This window comes from Apostichopus japonicus, chromosome 12 (assembly GCF_037975245.1).
Source record: "Apostichopus japonicus isolate 1M-3 chromosome 12, ASM3797524v1, whole genome shotgun sequence".
In the NCBI taxonomy this organism is placed as follows: Eukaryota; Metazoa; Echinodermata; class Holothuroidea; order Aspidochirotida; family Stichopodidae; genus Apostichopus; species Apostichopus japonicus.
This window is the reverse complement of record NC_092572.1, coordinates 24,985,656-25,004,897: the sequence shown is the minus strand read 5'-3', so window position 1 is coordinate 25,004,897 and position 19,242 is coordinate 24,985,656. Positions and strand designations below refer to the sequence as shown.

General features: G+C 31.3%; 1 protein-coding gene across 18 annotated transcripts in view; it reads left to right on the top strand.

Annotated features, from left to right (window-relative positions):
• The first annotated feature begins 2,943 nt into the window (after positions 1-2,943).
• The window catches only part of LOC139977609 (uncharacterized), a 19,195-nt gene continuing 2,896 nt past the window's right edge, over positions 2,944-19,242 (top strand). The window contains exons 1-18 of one of the 18 annotated variants that reach the window (XM_071987026.1): positions 2,946-3,422; positions 5,358-5,669; positions 6,312-6,383; positions 6,672-6,743; positions 7,035-7,106; positions 7,397-7,468; positions 7,758-7,829; positions 8,120-8,191; positions 8,478-8,549; positions 9,349-9,404; positions 11,974-12,036; positions 13,164-13,226; positions 13,791-13,853; positions 14,423-14,485; positions 15,041-15,103; positions 16,679-16,741; positions 17,297-17,359; positions 17,918-19,239. In XM_071987026.1, the coding sequence (XP_071843127.1) occupies positions 3,368-3,422; positions 5,358-5,669; positions 6,312-6,383; positions 6,672-6,743; positions 7,035-7,106; positions 7,397-7,468; positions 7,758-7,829; positions 8,120-8,191; positions 8,478-8,549; positions 9,349-9,404; positions 11,974-12,036; positions 13,164-13,226; positions 13,791-13,853; positions 14,423-14,485; positions 15,041-15,103; positions 16,679-16,741; positions 17,297-17,359; positions 17,918-18,022 (1,473 nt within the window). In that variant the 5' untranslated portion in view covers positions 2,946-3,367 and the 3' untranslated portion in view covers positions 18,023-19,239. Of the gene's footprint in view, positions 3,423-5,357; positions 5,670-6,311; positions 6,384-6,671; positions 6,744-7,034; positions 7,107-7,396; positions 7,469-7,757; positions 7,830-8,119; positions 8,192-8,477; positions 8,550-9,348; positions 9,405-11,973; positions 12,037-13,163; positions 13,227-13,760; positions 13,854-14,422; positions 14,486-15,040; positions 15,104-16,678; positions 16,742-17,296; positions 17,360-17,917; positions 19,240-19,242 lie in introns of those variants that run through there. The other 17 variants (XM_071987025.1, XM_071987030.1, XM_071987031.1 and 14 more) reach the window with 17 other exon arrangements.

Here is a 19,242-nt window from a genome sequence, read left to right as displayed (position 1 = left end):
ACATTTCACAGACTATTGTTTATTGTCTGCCTATAACTGCAATTCAAAGTTCATTTTATTGTTTGCTATCGATTGATAGCTATGTTTACTTTCGTTTTTCAAGTTTAAAGATTATTTGTTGTGTGGGTGATTGAAGATATGATTAGCTGTGTACAGAGACTTTAGTTATCGTAAAGGAAAAAAGGGCGATGTAGTATAATAACACTAAATGAATGCACGGATTCTACCAACGTTCCGAGATAAATTCACAATGGAAGGATCGTACCTCAATTACACATCATACAGGCCATCGAAACTTGAGCACTGGAGTCGAACATATGACAAGAATATGACAAGAATGAAACAAAACATCATGGAATATCAATATTCATGCCACATACTTTATAATCGTTAATCGCATCATACCCCAACTGTAACGACAAACAAGCTCTATATTCAGATGTTTGATAACAGCGTAACTTTGCTAACTTTACTGGTGAGTTGCATCACATAGTTTGGGGGTAGCGCTATGATTGGAATGTGGCGCTGATGTGTAAATATTGAACCCAAGTAAAGACTTACAGATATGAGTAGCAATTTTGTTCACATAAATAACATAATCCTTGTGTATGGCCTCAGTATTGAGAGTGGGGGCGGAACGGGGGGGGGGGGCTGTAGTGGTAAATGAGACAAGTAGTTCTGTTGGTGCAAGAAAATTCATTACGGAACCTTCCTTTCAATCGTTAAAATGTTATATACATCTTCTTGAGTTAGTTACTCATTTACGAAAGTAGGCTACTCCACCGCCATCTCAAATAAATCCAATTGCCCTTGAAAGATAAGAACTGATATAAAAAAGGGATGTAAGAATCTCTCTGCTGTCACGTCCATCTAATTATAAACAATTAGCTTATAATAAGTAAACAGCTGTACCATACGGTAATAATTTAGCTTATGTAGTTGTGCCAGCAATAAAAGGTGACAAAAGCAATAATCTTGTGACTAAAATACTGTTACTAGTCGATTGTCGCCCTTCTTAGATTTCAACATAGGTAATTCGAATATACAACGACACATGTTAAGGCTGAATTGTAAGATCGACCTTTGACAAATATATGACATTGTTCATAACAAATGGAATTTATGTAATGTAATGTCATGTAAATGTATTCTTGTATAGCGCACTACGCACGATGCATCTGTAAAATGATGCATGTTATGTTTATTCCTATATCTATCGTCTATGAATCGTCCTAAATTGTAAAACACTGAATCTCAAGTAAACTTGCTCAGTTAAAGGCTTAAAGTAACAATACAAATTTGCAAAATCGATCTAACTGAATGAAAACAAAGTGAACATTACTTCATCCTAGCATTTCAAGTATACCTAGTACAATTATTAAGTACAGGCTAAGCTTGTTCAAACCATAAATGACGACTGCATTTATCAGTTGACATCTGTACATCTAGTTTCCAAGGTTATGATCACAGCGAGAATGCAATTTTAGACGTACCACATGCCTATAGCTTCGATGACGGGGCAAACTATGGAGTTGTGAACAAGAAAAAGTATGTTTCCGTAGGTTACATATACAAAAACTGTTGTCGTTATTTGAGCGACGAAAAAGCATTGAGGGTCTGTGAAAAAACTGATGAAAATAATATATATATATATATATATATATATATATATATATATATATATATATATACATATACATATATACATATACATATATATATATATATATATATATATATATATATATATATATATATAAATGAAAACGTAATGAGAAGGAACATCCAGAAGAGTGAAAACAATTCCAGTCTCCACCGGGATTCGAACCCGGGCCTCCCGCTTTGTACGCGGACACCCTTACCAACTAGGCCATGGATGCTGATTGTATGTCCAGAGGTTCGAAACCGGTAAGGAAGGTCGCAATTTCACTGTAGGCGTTGGACACCTGTATCAAATATATGTACACACACACAAACACAAACATATATATATAAATATATATATATATATATATATATATATATATACATATATTGATATATATATATATATATATATATATGTATATATATATATATATTTATATATATATATATATATATATATATATATATATATATATATATATATATATATATATATATTTCATGTATTATTCTTGTCCATAGCCTACTGGTTAGGGTGTCTGCCATATAAAGCGGGAGGCCCGGGTTCGAATCCCTGTGAAGTCTGGGAGTTTTTTCACTGTTCTTGATTTTCCAACACAGCACGATTTCAATTATATATATATATATTTAAATATTAATGAGGTGGAATACATTAGAGCATAATTTAATACCAGTAGCATATTTATGTAACAGATTTTATAGGGAAGCTCTGAGTCATGCATATATTATATTTATTTGTTAATATGCATGTGTGTTTGTATGGGCTTATGTATGTGCGTATGCATGTATGTTTTTCTTCGTATGTACAATTTCTCTCCCCCTACCCTTGTCTTTGGATTGATGCCCCTTGTGCCAGCTGTTGATGACTATACATACTGTAAAATTATGATATTAAAATATACTCAGTATACAGTATTCATCATATGTAGTCTTATATCCTAAAGTAAACAGTTTGCAAGTAACCGCTCAAAGTACGCATTGGCCATTATGACTAATTTAAGTCTAGTAACGAAGTAACTCGGCTATGCCATAGCGCATGGCAACCAATTCACACAGATTTGTGTACCACAGTAAGAAGTGGAACATGCCGATAAATCTGATACATCGGTAGCATGTGCTATTAGGTTTACATTAAGAACTGAGAATATGGGTAAACCAAAAATTGCAACAAACTGGATTTGTTGGGGTTACACATACCCTCCCATAGCACATACTTTCGATTTAATGCATGATCCAGTTTTCACTGTGGTATAAAATGTTAAGATTTATAGTAGTTATTATGTCTATGTGTGTATCGTATGCGCATTGCCACAATGAATATAGTATAATCATCATGTCAACATGGCATCGGTGACAAAGGCTGTGGCATCTACTAGGTATTAACTTTCGATTCGGGCTGGCTGTTTGTAAAGTGCTGCATAGCAACCTTTGTACCTTGTAGCTGGAATACATATCACTACACCTCGTGTGATATAATTATCATGTACTGTAATGTAGTCTATGCCTTTTACTGTTTGATGACAGTTACATTTTTTGCGCAAAGTCATGCAGTCTGTGGGGTTCTACCAACACTTTGTCAAGGATTAATCTAATGATTATTAAGTGAAAGAAGCTACAGGCTTGCTTGTGTTAACACCAATATTGTATATGTATGGCATTGAATTTATAATCTGTTTCTACGTTGCATCACGCCGACACGATGAACCTCAATTGCGTTTCTTTCAGTTTGGCCATCTGCCTTTCAAGTATATATGGTAAGTGCATTCTTTGTTGATTTCTTCAAAGATACCACGAAGTGAATGTTCAAGTTTTAACACGTCGCTCAACTATGGAAAAATGCCTATCATCTAGTTTCATTTTCTATTGTTTAGTTCGAGAATTATTAACTTGGCCTTAACGTATATTGGATAATATCACGGTTATTAATCGACGGATTCAACTGATTCACACAGATTACAGTTACTACTGTAAATCCTAAAGTTTTGTACTACAGTAAAAACCTTTTTGTGCTGATAAATCGTTAGTATGTGCTATTAAGATTACAGTAAGAAGTGACGATATGTGCAATCTCAACAAATGCATTACACTGATTGCGGTAGTTTTCGAACTAAATCTAAAAAAATATACGTAGCAAAATACTTTTAGCCAAGATACCTAACTCTATGCAGTATATTTAATCTATATTGATATGGTAACGTTCCATTAGATATTTCTTTGTATGTGTATTAAAACTGCATTCAACATATTAAAAAGGTGTCCACACAGTAAAGCACCCCCCCCCCCCCAATAAATCTGCTCCCTCAAATGGATAATTGTGATATATTTTCAAAACAATGTCAATATTTCACCTAGTTATTTTTTTTGTACCCAATGTTTTGTAATAAATCATATATATTGCTCCTCTACATTATCATAAAGGTCTGCACATTTGGACTCTAGACCCTAGACAATGAACTAACCTATCGGCTTCTACAGGAGTGAGGAAGGTGAAAAAACCTGCACATTTGAATGAAATGACGTCAAATAAGAGATGCTTGCATCACAATATCAGTCTTTATATGTGAAAAAGAAAAAGGGGGAAACGTTTTGCTTAGTCTGTTGTGACAACACTCACATAAAGGCTACCTTCATATTTTATTTATGTTATAGCTCGGTTCAATGAGAAAAGAAAACTCGTTTCGTTTATTTGTTTTAAACAACATTAAATAGAACAAGTTGCACACAATATGAAAAGCAATGGAGTAGAGGGAAGTGAAACCAATAAAGAACCGAGGGTCTTGTCAAAGAGTTGAAAAATGAGAAAAAATCAAGACCGAAATATATTGAAAATACAATGAACAATGAAAAGAAAGCAAAGGAAAACTTACTAAATGATACGAAAATAATACGACCAAGAAATACATCATAATGTGCATGTATTTTATAAGACCAGTAGTGTTAGGTTATGTGCAAGAAAGATGTTTCGCCTAAATTGCAGATGCTACGATATCCAAAATGAGATGTTGAACATAAAGTTAAAAGTTTTTCTCCTATTTTTTTAAGTTTGACCATCTTCGTCCAATTTGTTGGATATGCGAATTGTTAATTCGGAATTTAAACTGTGTATATAAAAGCTTTGACCTGTTCCTCGGAAATTCCGTCTGCCTTCCCCTCCCTCTTTTTCCCAAGAAAAAAATATTGGGTTCGACTTAACTATATAACTAACTTATTATTTAAAAATGCATCAGGCCGCATCAGTAGGTAAATATAATTTCCTCGGATCCCTCTCCTCAAATAGAAGTTCACTGCAATAATCTAATGATCACCCAGCCTTACTCATTAAATCTTGGATCCGCCTATGATGTTGTGTAATATAATCACAATGGTGAATGTCCCGTGTTTTGAACTGTACCCCCAAACCCCTCAATCGCCCAACACCCTACTACTTAATTCTTCAACTAGGCAATGCTAGTTAATGTTCAATAATATTCAACGCTTTAGAACACAGTTCCTCTGCACAGCAGTGTTTTCAGCAATATACCAATGTGTGTGCATACTACTTGGATTTGAGTTAACGAGTTAATCGTTTTTTGTATCCATGAAAGCAATGGTGATAACGAGATTGTCACTCCGTTCAGATAAAGCCGGGTAAATAAAACTTCTGATCCTGTATTCAAAATCAAATAAAAATTTACATTCATTTAATCTAGTTCAACCAGCTCTTGCAAACTGGCCAGTATTCTCCATCGAGACAGGTGGAACAGCAGTGGTGCCGTGTGTACCTAAAGGTGATGAGACGGCTTACTTCTGGAGTAAAGGAGAAGATTTTTCAACTAGCCAGAGCTTAGCATCAAGAGTTCTTGGCATCCCTAGCTCTGATTCGGAGAAATATTTAGTGAATGAGGATGGTAGTCTCGTCATTTACGATGTTACCCTAGCAGAAGGGGGAATATATCATTGCAGAATTCTATCAGAAAATACCAACTGTCGCGGAGCTGTGTCAATTGAGGTCACGGTGAATGGTAAGTTATGATGTGAATCACGTGTGCCTTGTTCCACAGTACTGTAACTTTTAAATAAGTCTTGAAAACATGTTTGGAAATTTCTTTCTATGCACACAATGAACATCATATTATATTTTATGTAACCTTGTGGGTGATGTGGTTGTATGAACTGATTGCTCATTGTATGGAGGATAAATGCTCACAAAACACTGTGCTTGGTAATGTACATTTTTAAAGACTGTTTTTGACTATTTATGGGCTCTGTCTGGTTTGTATTAATATTTTTTTTTTGTGAACATTCAGTATTTGGTTTTGTCGAGAATTGCAAAAAACCTTCCATTATTGAGTTTCTATTAAAGAAAGGTTGCATTTGTTTCGTTTTTACATATACCTTTTTTTCCATTCAGATTTCAGTTTCGGTATCGAACAGTGTAAACCAAATAAAAGTTATATTCTTCAAGTGGAGCCCTCTAAGGAAACAAATTTAACTTGTACGTTCTGGGATAACCCCCTCAAATATTTTATTGATTGCTTTACGTGTTGAGTTAATTGGATGCTAATTATATTTTTAAATGTTATGTATGTCTATCATACATTGTCTATTTATTGTGCTAAATGCAATGATTCAATTGAAAAAAATAATGATTTTTTTCTTATCAGATATATCATCAGTTGGGTGGATCTCCTTGCTGCTTATGATGATATCAATGATCATAATGAAAGATATAAACGGTATGTAAAGTAGACAACCAAAACTTACAAACCACTTTTTTAATGTTCTTTTCACTAACTGCTGTGCATATTATTTCTTTAGTTTCAACAAAATTGAAAGGAAAGTATACAGTCACAACTCGTTCTGGGATAACCCCCTCAAATATTTTATTGATTGCTTTACGTTTTGAGTTAATTGGATGCTAATTATATTTTTAAATGTTCATGTATATCTATCATACATTGTCTATTAATTGTGCTAAACGCAATGGTTCAATCGAAAAAAAATAATGTTTTTTTTCTTATCAGATATATCATCAGTTATGTGGATCTCCATGATGCCTTTCATTTTAGAAATTTTCAAAACGACATATATGCTCGGTATGTAAAGTATACTACCAACACTTACAAACACCTTTAATCGATTGTCATTTTCACTAACTACTGTGCATATTATTTGTTTAGTTTCAACAAAATTGAAAGGAAAGGATACTGTCACAACTCGTTCTGGGATAACCCCCTCAAATATTTCATTGATTGCTTTACGTGTTGAGTTAATTGGATGCTAATTATATTTTTAAATGTTTATGTATGTCTATCATACATCGTCTATTTATTGTGCTAAATGCAATGATTCCATCGAAAAAATAAATGATTTTTTTTTCTTATCAGGTATATCATCAGTTACGTGGATCTACATACTGCATATAATTATATCAGTTATCATAATGAAAAATATAAACGGTATGTAAATTAAACTACCAAAACTTACAAACACCTTTTATCGATTGTCATTTTCACTAACTACTGTGCATATTATTTCTTTAGTTTTAACAAAATTGAAAGGAAAGGATACTGTCACAACTCGTTCTGGGATAACCCCCTCTAATATTCAATTGATTGCTTAACGTTTGAGTTAATTGGATGCTAATTTTATGTTTAAATGTTTATGTTTGTCTATCATGAATTGTCTATTTATTGGCTAAATGCAATGATTCCATGGAAAAAATATAACGATTTTTTTTTCTTATCAGATATGTCATCAGCTGCGTGGATCTTCATACTGCATATGATTATATTAACTATCATAATTGTATATACATACGGTATGTAAAGTAAACTACCAAAACTTACAAACACCTTTTATGGATTGTCATCTTCACTAACTATTGTGCATATTATTTCTATAGTTTTATGAAGTTGAAAGGAAAGGATACTGTCACAACTCGTTCTGGGATAACCCCGCAACTATTTTATTGATTGTTTTAAGTGTTGAGTTGATTGGATGCTAATTATATTTTTAAATGTTCATGTATATCTATCATACATTTTTTATTTATTGTGCAAAACGCAATGGTTCAATCGAAAAGAAATAATGATTTTTTTTCTTATCAGATCTAGCATCAATTGGGTGGATCTCCATGCTGCTTATGATATCATCAATGATCATAATGACAAATATATACGGTATGTAAAGTAGACTACCAAAACTTAAAAAAAACACTTTTTTAATGTCCTTTTTCCCTAACTGTTGTGTATATTATATCTTTAGTTTTAACAAAATTGAAAGGAAAGGATACTGTCACAACTCGTTCTGGGATAACCCCCTCAAATATTTTATTTATTGCTTTACGTGTTGAGTTAATTGGATGCTAATTATATTTTTAAATGTTAATGTATATCTAACATACATTGTCTATTCATTGTGCTAAACGCAATGGTTCAATTGAAAAAAATAATGGTTTGTTTCTTATCAGATATATCATCAGTTGAGTGGATCTCCATACTGCATATGATGATATCAATGATCATAATGCCAAATATATTCGGTATGTAAAGTAAACTACCAAAACTTGAATTCCACTTTTTTAACGTCCTTTTCGCTAACTACTGTGCATATTATTTCTTTAGTTTCAACAAAATTGAAAGGAAAGGATACTGTCACAACTCGTTCTGGGATAACCCCCTCAAATATTTTATTGAATGCTTTACGTGTTGAGTTAATTGGATGCTAATTATATTTTTAAATGTTCATGTATATCTATCATACATTGTCTATTTATTTTGCTAAACGCAATGGTTCAATCGAAAAAATAATGATTTTTTTCTTATCAGATATATCATCAGTTGGGTGGATCTCCATGATGCTTATGATTTTATCAATTATCTTAATGCAAACTTTATACGGTATGTAAAGTAAACTACCAAAACTTACAAAACACTTTTATTGAATGTCCTTTTCACTAACTACTGTGCATATTATTTATTTAGTTTCAACAAAATTGAAATGAAAGGATACTGTCACAACTCGTTCTGGGATAACCCCCTCAAATATTTTATTGATTGCTTTACTTGTTGAGTTAATTGGATGCTTAATATTTAGCCATGGTTTTTTGCATCCTTAAGCATTACGTAATCATGTATTGTTAACGAGTATCGGAATTCCGTCGACATGACGTATAAGTAGAACCGTAAAGCCAAGTGCCCTCCCTTTTCTATCTCGGCCTTCAACTCCCCCCCCCCCCAAATAAAACAAGCAAAACCGTAAATATCTCTTGTGTAATTATGAAATGTTTGGCAGAACTTTAGTTCGAAAGAGAAGGAATCGGAAAATCAATCAATTTCCACCTTCATTGATATAACATTGACTCATCACTTCAGGAATTAAATTGGGTGTTTTATGGTACTTTTATAAATGGCAAAAGTGGCAGTGAAGGAGCTAAATTAAAGCTGAACGAGGTAGAAATAAAGGGAACGTGAAACTAAGAAAAGGAAAAGGCCGTCGCTCGTATAGGAACATGCCATAGAAAGAAAGAACATTCATTTTTTGTACCATAAACGTTGACAGAACCCTCAACGAAACATATATTATATACTAGAACCATAAAAAAGAAAGGATGCCATATGAAGCATACACGGAATAGACGTGAAAGTTTACAAGAATATATAGAAAAGATGATTTTATGTTTTATGTAACCAATAATAGTTAAACGAAGAGAAAGGACCATCGGGAAAGATCAATTGAAACAGACACGTATTGAGGTTTGTAAAAAACTTTGCATAAAATTATCAATTTAAAGTTTTTATGTCATGAATTATTTTCAGAAACGCATTACACAGTGTATCGCACAACAACTTTTAACCGAGGTCATGTGTAGTTTTTATTTATTTCCGAAACAACTCGCATGACCTTACTTGAAGTGATAACGCTAGGATCACATTGTTTCATGTTGCTTGTTTGCTACCCAATTGGTGTTGATAGTGGATCAAGCGCTTTCTAGTCACTTCGCCCAACAACCATTTCGCCCAACTGTCATTTCGCCCAACCAGCCTGGTCATTTCGCCCAACCATCATAGTCTTTTCGCCCAACCAGCTTGGTCATTTCGCCCAACCAGCATGGTCATTTCGCCCAACCTTATTTTTACTAATATTCAGTCAGAATAATATTACTCTTTCTATTCCGCTAATTCAATTTGATTTATTTTGGATTAGGTTACTTCGTAATAGGTAAATAAACAACGTCAGAGATCATATATTTTAATATCTTGAACGTATGTTTCGATTTGCTTTAAATAACATACAATTGAGCAGATATGACGTCTAACGTATAAATGATTAGATTTATAGTTCCATTAAATAATGAATCAGATATTCAGAAACAAATTTTAAAAGACAAAGTAAAATCGTCAATTTAATTTTAATTATCATTTAATATTTCAGTTTAAATCAAAGAGGAGAAGAAATTTGCTAGTACGGCGTTACATTAGGAGGTTATAAGAAGTGCATACAGAAAAAAAAAAAAAAAAACGTTCTTACTTCGTTCCCTGTCTTATTAAACAAGTATAATATATCGAGTATAAGAAGAAATTGACGTCGAAATACGAAATACATAACAATAGAGCTAAAACCTGAAGTCAAAGAGTACAGTCAGCAAATTACAATGTGATATTGAATTTTCTAATGTCTAAATTTGCACATAAATGGGTCTAAGTAAGTTTCTCCAGCAACATATGGATTTCAATAGTATCATGAATGATAGAAATACATATTAAGATTAATGAATGAATTGGAGACAACAGCAAAGAGAGGGGTTGGCAACCTGGTAGTAGATATAACTGAGGGAGGGGAATGAACCGGTTTTTTAAGTTGGAATAAGAAATTTCAAAAGGTAAAGCAATTTGTTTCCCTTTTTTGTGTATTGTTTGTACAACTTTTTTAAATATGCGCATACTAATTAGCCTTGTATTAAACCCTTGCTCCAGTTATAGCAACAACTGAGGTGCCAAATATTATGTGGATGAACAACAGTCTATACTTATCACCTCGGAAGACCCCTTAACCAGCATGGAGACCATAACTTTGATTTAAACCCTAAATTTGGTAGCCTGTAAAAAAAGTAATTTATTCGCGATTGAAAATTTAACAAAACGTCCAAAAATCAGTCATATTCTTCACATTCAAACATCAAATTATATTTTACTTATAAAATAACATGTCTTGAACTCATCGAACTATCAAAAGTCCAGTAGATTTCATCAAAATATTTTCAAATGGGCAAAGAAAAGTACAGTGTATGTATGATGACCTCATTTGCATATTGACATATCTAATTAGTACAATTATAAATAAGATTGAAAAAATTAAAGCCTCATTTCAATACCTATCTGTCAATACTTGGGTCCCTATTGAAAAAAAAAATGACCAAATTTTAAGTAATTACAATGTGTAAATATTTTTCCCCCAAGGACAATAATATGAGCACAATTGGGAACTAAGGAGTTAAAGAAAGAAATATTAATTATTTAAAAGAAAATTTTCATTTGTACATATATATATATATATATATATATATATATATATATATATATATATATATATATATATATTTTAAAAATATATATTAAAAATACATAGAAATGCAGGGCATAATGAGTTCTTTTTTTATTAAACGATTAGAAAGTGTTTTTTTTTAACCTTTTTTCTACATAAAATCCATTTAATAAATCTCATTAAAAAAGGAATTATCATTTTATTCGTGGTTTCTCAATAGCAAAGAGGAGGAGAACGTACGGACATTCAAGTCACATTACAAATGTCACAGAACTAATGCATAGAACAAAATAAATAAATAAACATGTTTTGTTGTTATATAACCTTTGAATTTTATTCTTGAAGATTGATACTTAGATACAACAGCCATAAAATGACAATTAATTTGTTGTAAGGATTTTATCGTTATTTGTAGATATTTTCTTAAACATAATTAGTCTGTATTTTGAAGATTACGTTATTCAATATGACAATAACGGATTAACTATACCATAATTTATGGAAAAGAATGAGGAAAATAATAGAGTAATGTTTGGCATTATTCAACTTTCTCTAAAAGCAGCTTTCTCATGAAGATAAAGTTAGATAAAAGACTAATGCTTGACATTATTAAATATATTTAATAACAAAAATATATATTCATATACAGCAGCTATATCATGAGGAAATAATATATTTGCAAATTGTGGGTATAGGTTAAAAATAATTCATATATTTATTGAATATATCTTGAAAGTATTTTTTACTTACATCTGTATTTGTTCTTTTGTATATGAGCAGGGTACAACAGCAGAACTTGAAAAGGTTAATAGCAATCTTACTGAGAAAGAGACGACACTAACTGTAATTTCTTTCTTTATAATAATTAATTTGAAGAATGCAAGAAGTAAACTTAAATGTATTAAGCTACAGCAAATGACACATGATCCCCTTCCTTCTTTGAATGTTAATCTTCCTGAACAAAAAATCTAATTGAACTATATATTCTTATTTATAAATCTGAGAGCTCTACCAGTATACTTTCTTATTCATCGGTTAATTTCAAAAGCACGTTTTCTGAAGAGACATTCACCATCTCCAAGCACTCCATCCCCTAAACGAAGACAAATAAAAGTGATCTGAATATGAATTAATGATAACTGATGGGCGATACCCTAATAGATCTCTTATATATTAATACCTTTTTTCACACATCAGACTTGTTTAACAAATACAAATGACTGTGGTTAGATATGAGACTAATTTAAATGTAAATAAAATCTTATATAGCGCACTACGCGCGATGCATATGTGCGCTTTACAAACAATCTAGAAATACAATGAAATAAAACATTAAATACAAAAAACAGAGTAAATACATATACCATCTACAGATATATACAGGAATATTAGATCGAAAAACTATTGAAAGCACTGGTGAAAAGTAAAGCGATAAAACAGACTGACCACAAAATCTACAATTTGAACGCTAAAAAGTTAGAAATCAAATTGAAGTTAGAACCTTAAAACCAACACGACAGGACATCATAAAATCTAAAAATATTCAGCTCTCTTTTTTGAATTTTAATCATGATTACAAAAATAAAACATCCTTGTAGACTTTGGTATTTTTAGTAATAAGAATAAAGAGTTCTATTATTATCATTCTTTTTCATCTGCTTAATTATCATATGCACGCTATTTCTAAAAAGACATTTCACCATATCCATGTCCTCCTCAATCAATGGCAAAGAAAACTCATCTAAAGATGAATTAGGTATGTCTGATCAGCGGTACCCTTATATATCTCATGTATACTTATTTTTTTTCTTCAAAAATCAGACTTCTTGAGCGAATACAAATGCATGTGTTTAGATCTAAGACTAAAGGTGTGTAAAGGTGTGTAAAGGTTCAAATCATTCATTTTTTTTTGAATATATCTTGGAATTATTTTTTCTTACATCTGCATTCCTTCCTCGGAATACGAGCAGGATACAACAGCAGAACTTGAACAGATTAAGAACGATCTTACTGAGAAGGAGATGGCACTAACGGTAATTACTTCTAATAATTCATTTGAAGAATACAAGAAGAAAACTTAAATGAATCATAATCAAGGATATAACATATGCACATCTCTCTACTTTGAATTTTAATCACTATTACAAAAACATAACATCCTTGTAGACTTTAGTATTTTTAGTAATAAGAATGAAGAGTTCTATAATTATCATTTGTTATTCATCTGTTTAATTTTCATATGCACGCTATTCCTAAAAAGACATTTCACCATCTCTAAGTACTCCACAGCCTTAAACAATGGCAAAGAAAACTCATCTGAATATAAATTAGGGATGTCTGATCAGCGGTATCCTAATATATCTTATATATACTTATATTTTTTCACAAATCAGACTTCTTGAGCGAATACAAATTAATGTGTATAGATATAAGACTAATGCTTGACATTAGTAAAGGGAGTTTTATAGCAGATTTATTATGAAGACATAATTTTTTGTTAATACTGTGTAAAATTTCAAAATAGTTCATATATTAATGGAATAGATCTTGAATGTATTTTGTCTCAGATCTGTACTCGTCCATGTAAAAACGAGCAGGATACATCAGCAGAACTTGAAAGGGTTAAGAACGATCTTACTGAGAAGGAATCAAAACTAACGGTATTTACTTTCTAATTATTCTTTTGAAGGATGCAAGAAGGAAAATTAAATGAATTAAACATAAGCAAGTGACACATGATCATCTTCCTTCTTGGAATTTGAATCTTCAGTAAAAAAAAACATCATTATAGAATTTGGTATTCTTAGTGATAAGAATGTAGAGACCTATCAGTATGATTTGTTATTCATCTTTCTTTTTTTTCATATGCCATATGCATGTTAATTCTAAGGAGATATTCCACCATCTCCAAGTCCTTCACTGCCTAAAACAAGGCAAAGAAAACTCATCTGAATATGAATTAAAGATAACTCATCAGCGATACCCTAATATATTTCATATATACTGATGCTTTTTTCACATATTAAACTTCTTGAAAGAATACAATTGAATTTGGTTACACATAAGACTAATGTTTGACAATATTAAAGTTATTTTTAGAGCAACTGTATCATAAAGACATATACATTTCTGAAATTGTGTCTATAGGTTCAAAATAAGTCATGTGTTTTTGAAATATCTTGAAAGTATTGTTTCTTACATCTGTATTCGTTCCTCTGAATACGAGCAGGATACAACAGCAGAACTTGAACAAGTTAAGAACGATCTTACTGAGAAGGAGACAAAACTAACGGTAATTCATTTCAAGTTATTCATTTGAAGGATGCAAGAAGTAATCCTAAATGAATCAAGTGTATGCAAATGACACATGTACATCTTCATTATTGGAATTGGAATCTTCATGTACAAAATATCCTTTGAGAATTTGGTATTCTTAGTGATAAGAATGTAGAGACCTATCAGTATGATTTGTTATTCATCTTTTTTTCATATGCATGTTAATTCTAAGGAGATATTCCACCATCTCCAAGTCCTTCACTGCCTAAAACAAGGCAAAGAAAACTCATCTGAATATGAATTAAAGATAACTGATCAGCGATACCCTAATATATCTTATACATACTTATGCTTTTTTCACATATCAGACTTCTTGAAAGAATACAATTGAATTTGGTTACACATAAGACTAATGTTTGACAATATTGAAGTTATTTTTAGAGCAACTGTATCATAAAGACATATACATTTCTGAAATTGTGTCTATAGGTTCAAAATAAGTCATGTGTTTTTGAAATATCTTGAAAGTATTGTTTCTTACATCTGTATTCGTTCCTCTGAAAACGAGCAGGATACAACAGCAGAACTTGAACAAGTTAAGAACGATCTTACTGAGAAGGAGACAAAACTAATGGTAATTCATTTCAAGTTATTCATTTGAAGAATGCAAGAAGTAATCCTAAATGAATCAAGCGTATGCAAATGACACATGTACATCAGTCAGTAAATTACAATGTGATATTGAATTTTCTAATGTCTAAATTTGCACATAAATGGGTCTAAGTAAGTTTCTCCAGCAACATATGGATTTCAATAGTATCATGAATGATAGAAATACATATTAAGATTAATGAATGAATTGGAGACAACAGCAAAGAGAGGGGTTGGCAACCTGGTAGTAGATATAATTGAGGGAGGGGAATGAACCGGTTTTTTAAGTTGGAATAAGAAATTTCAAAAGGTAAAGCAATTTGTTTCCCTTTTTTGTGTATTGTTTGTACAACTTTTTTAAATATGCGCATACTAATTAGCCTTGTATTAAACCCTTGCTCCAGTTATAGCAACAACTGAGGTGCCAAATATTATGTGGATGAACAACAGTCTATACTTATCACCTCGGAAGACCCCTTAACCAGCATGGAGACCATAACTTTGATTTAAACCCTAAATTTGGTAGCCTGTAAAAAAAGTAATTTATTCGCGATTGAAAATTTAACAAAACGTCCAAAAATCAGTCATATTCTTCACATTCAAACATCAAATTATATTTTACTTATAAAATAACATGTCTTGAACTCATCGAACTATCAAAAGTCCAGTAGATTTCATCAAAATATTTTCAAATGGGCAAAGAAAAGTACAGTGTATGTATGATGACCTCATTTGCATATTGACATATCTAATTAGTACAATTATAAATAAGACTGAAAAAATTAAAGCCTCATTTCAATACCTATCTGTCAATACTTGGGTCCCTATTGAAAAAAAAAATGACCAAATTTTAAGTAATTACAATGTGTAAATATTTTTCCCAAAAGGACAATAATATGAGCACAATTGGGAACTAAGGAGTTAAAGAAAGAAATATTAATTATTTAAAAGAAAATATTCATTTGTACATATATATATATATATATATATATATATATATATATATATATATATATATATATATATATATATATATATATATATATATTTTAAAAATATATATTAAAAATACATAGAAATGCAGGGCATAATGAGTTCTTTTTTTATTAAACGATTAGAAAATGTTTTTTTTTAACCTTTTTTCTACATAAAATCCATTTAATAAATCTCATTAAAAAAGGAATTATCATTTTATTCGTGGTTTCTCAATAGCAAAGAGGAGGAGAACGTACGGACATTCAAGTCACATTACAAATGTCACAGAACTAATGCATAGAACAAAATATGAATTAAAGATAACTGATCAGCGATACCCTAATATATCTTATACATACTTATGCTTTTTTCACATATCAGACTTCTTGAAAGAATACAATTGAATTTGTTACACATAAGACTAATGTTTGACAATATTGAAGTTATTTTTAGAGCAACTGTATCATAAAGACATATACATTTCTGAAATTGTGTCTATAGGTTCAAAATAAGTCATGTGTTTTTGAAATATCTTGAAAGTATTGTTTCTTACATCTGTATTCGTTCCTCTGAAAACGAGCAGGATACAACAGCAGAACTTGAACAAGTTAAGAACGATCTTACTGAGAAGGAGACAAAACTAATGGTAATTCATTTCAAGTTATTCATTTGAATGATGCAAGAAGTAATCCTAAATGAATCAAGTGTATGCAAATGACACATGTACATCTTCATTATTGGAATTGGAATCTTCATGAACAAAATATCCTTTTAGAATTTGGTATTCTTAGTGATAAGAATGTAGAGATCTATCAGTATGATTTGTTATTCATCTTTTTTTCATATGCATGTTATTTCTAAGGAGACATTCCACCATCTCCAAGTCCTTCACTGCCTAAAACAAGGCAAAGAAAACTCATCTGAATATAAATGAAAGATAACTGATCAGCGATACCCTAATATATCTCATATATACTTATGCTTTTTTCACATATCAGACTTCTTGAAAGAATACAATTGAATTTGGTTACACATAAGACTAATGTTTGACAATATTGAAGTTATTTTTAGAGCAACTTTATCATAAAGACATATACATTTCTGAAATTGTGTCTATAGGTTCAAAATAAGTCATGTGTTTTTGAAATATCTTGAAAGTATTGTTTCTTACATCTGTATTCGTTCTTCTGAATACGAGCAGGATACAACAGCAGAACTTGAACAAGTTAAGAACGATCTTACTGAGAAGGAGACAAAACTAACGGTAATTCATTTCTAGTTATTCATTTGAAGGATGCAAGAAGTAATCCTAAATGAATCAAGTGTATGCAAATGACACATGTACATCTTCATTATTGGAATTGGAATCTTCATGAACAAAATATCCTTTTAGAATTTGGTATTCTTAGTGATAAGAATGTAGAGACCTATCAGTATGATTTGTTATTCATCTTTTTTTTTCATATGCATGTTAATTCTAAGGAGATATTCCACCATCTCCAAGTCCTTCACTGCCTAAAACAAGGCAAAGAAAACTCATCTGAATATGAATTAAAGATAACTGATCAGCGATACCCGAATATATCTCATATATACTTATACTGTTTCACATATCAGACTTCATGAACGAATACAAATGAATTTGATTACATATAGGACTAATGTTTGACAATATTAAAGTTATTTTTAGAGCGACTGTATCATAAAGGCATATACATTTCTGAAATTGTGTCTATAGGTATAAAACAATTCATGTATTTTTTGAAAATATCTTGAAAGTATTGTTTCTTACATTTGTATTCGTTCCTCTAAATACGAGCAGGATACAACAGATGAACTTGAAAAAGTTAAGAACAATCTTACTGAGAAGGAAACAAAACTAAAGATAATTCCTTTATATAATTCATTTGAAGAAAGCAAGAAGTAAACTTAAATTAATCAAGCGAAGGTAAATGACACATGATCTTGTTCTTTCTTTGAATTTGAATTGTTATGAAATAACGTTCTTTTGAAACTTTGTATTCTAAATGAAAAAAACTTGTTGGGTTATTGAAAATCTTGGATTATACCTCATACGCTATTTTATTGCTACGAAGACTATTCCACAATCCCCCTCCCAAAAAACTAACCGCCTCAATCAAATTCAGGTGCATTGTTACTGTGAATATTACATTGTTTCAAAACTTAATCTAAGATCAACCTATACGAACATTGGTGTTTAGTAATTGTCAATGGCCAGGAACATTTACAAAGAAGAAATTACAGATGAGTCCTACACATTATCTTAACTAGCATTCGTGCGTTTTTGTTTGTGTTAATTTATTTTTCTTTTGATTGCTCTAAAAAGGGGTTACTGGATCAATGTTTCAGGTATATACTACCAGCAATTAAAATTGAGTCTAGTTACTATTTAACCTAACTTACTAAATGCCATCAACCCACACCTGAAACCAACCGAGGCATAACTTTCCAAGCTATTACACTACTATACTTTTTTTTTGTTTAGTTTTAAAAGCATTGGACCTTATGTAGATCAACTGAAGATGTTGTTTTAAGACAAAGTCAGCGGAAAATGTTCAATAGTAAGACAGCCGTCGATCTCCAGACAAGGCAAAGACGGTTGTCACGTTAATTTTATCAAGTGTTGTCAAATGATGAACAAGAATATATAAGATGGAAATTAAAAATACAAATTATGAAGAAACTGTAAACTTAACCCAAGGTTTTAGTTGGTGCAAGTGATGTACTTAACGGAATAGCATTGTAGTACCATGTTTCATGCAACAGTTCAACTTTCCTGGTTTAAAGATTTTGCACTACTGTACATTATTTACCGACGGTTTTCTATTCTTCGGCGGTATGTATATCCACTTCAAGCTTAGACTTCCATACATCTGATAATGTTTAAACTATGCTCTTGGCTTTTCCTATTCTGGCCTTGATGTATGTGATTCTCTCTCCTTCATCAGCTGTGTTTGATCCCAGGAACTTATATTTCCTCAGATTTTCAAGCTCATCATACTGGATCTTTCTTCACATTTCCCTTTCCATGCACTGTCATAGTGGATGTCTTTGAGTTGTTAATACGTACACTTATTATAAGCTCTCATGTATGAGGTGTTCTGCAATGGTTATGATTTCCTTCTT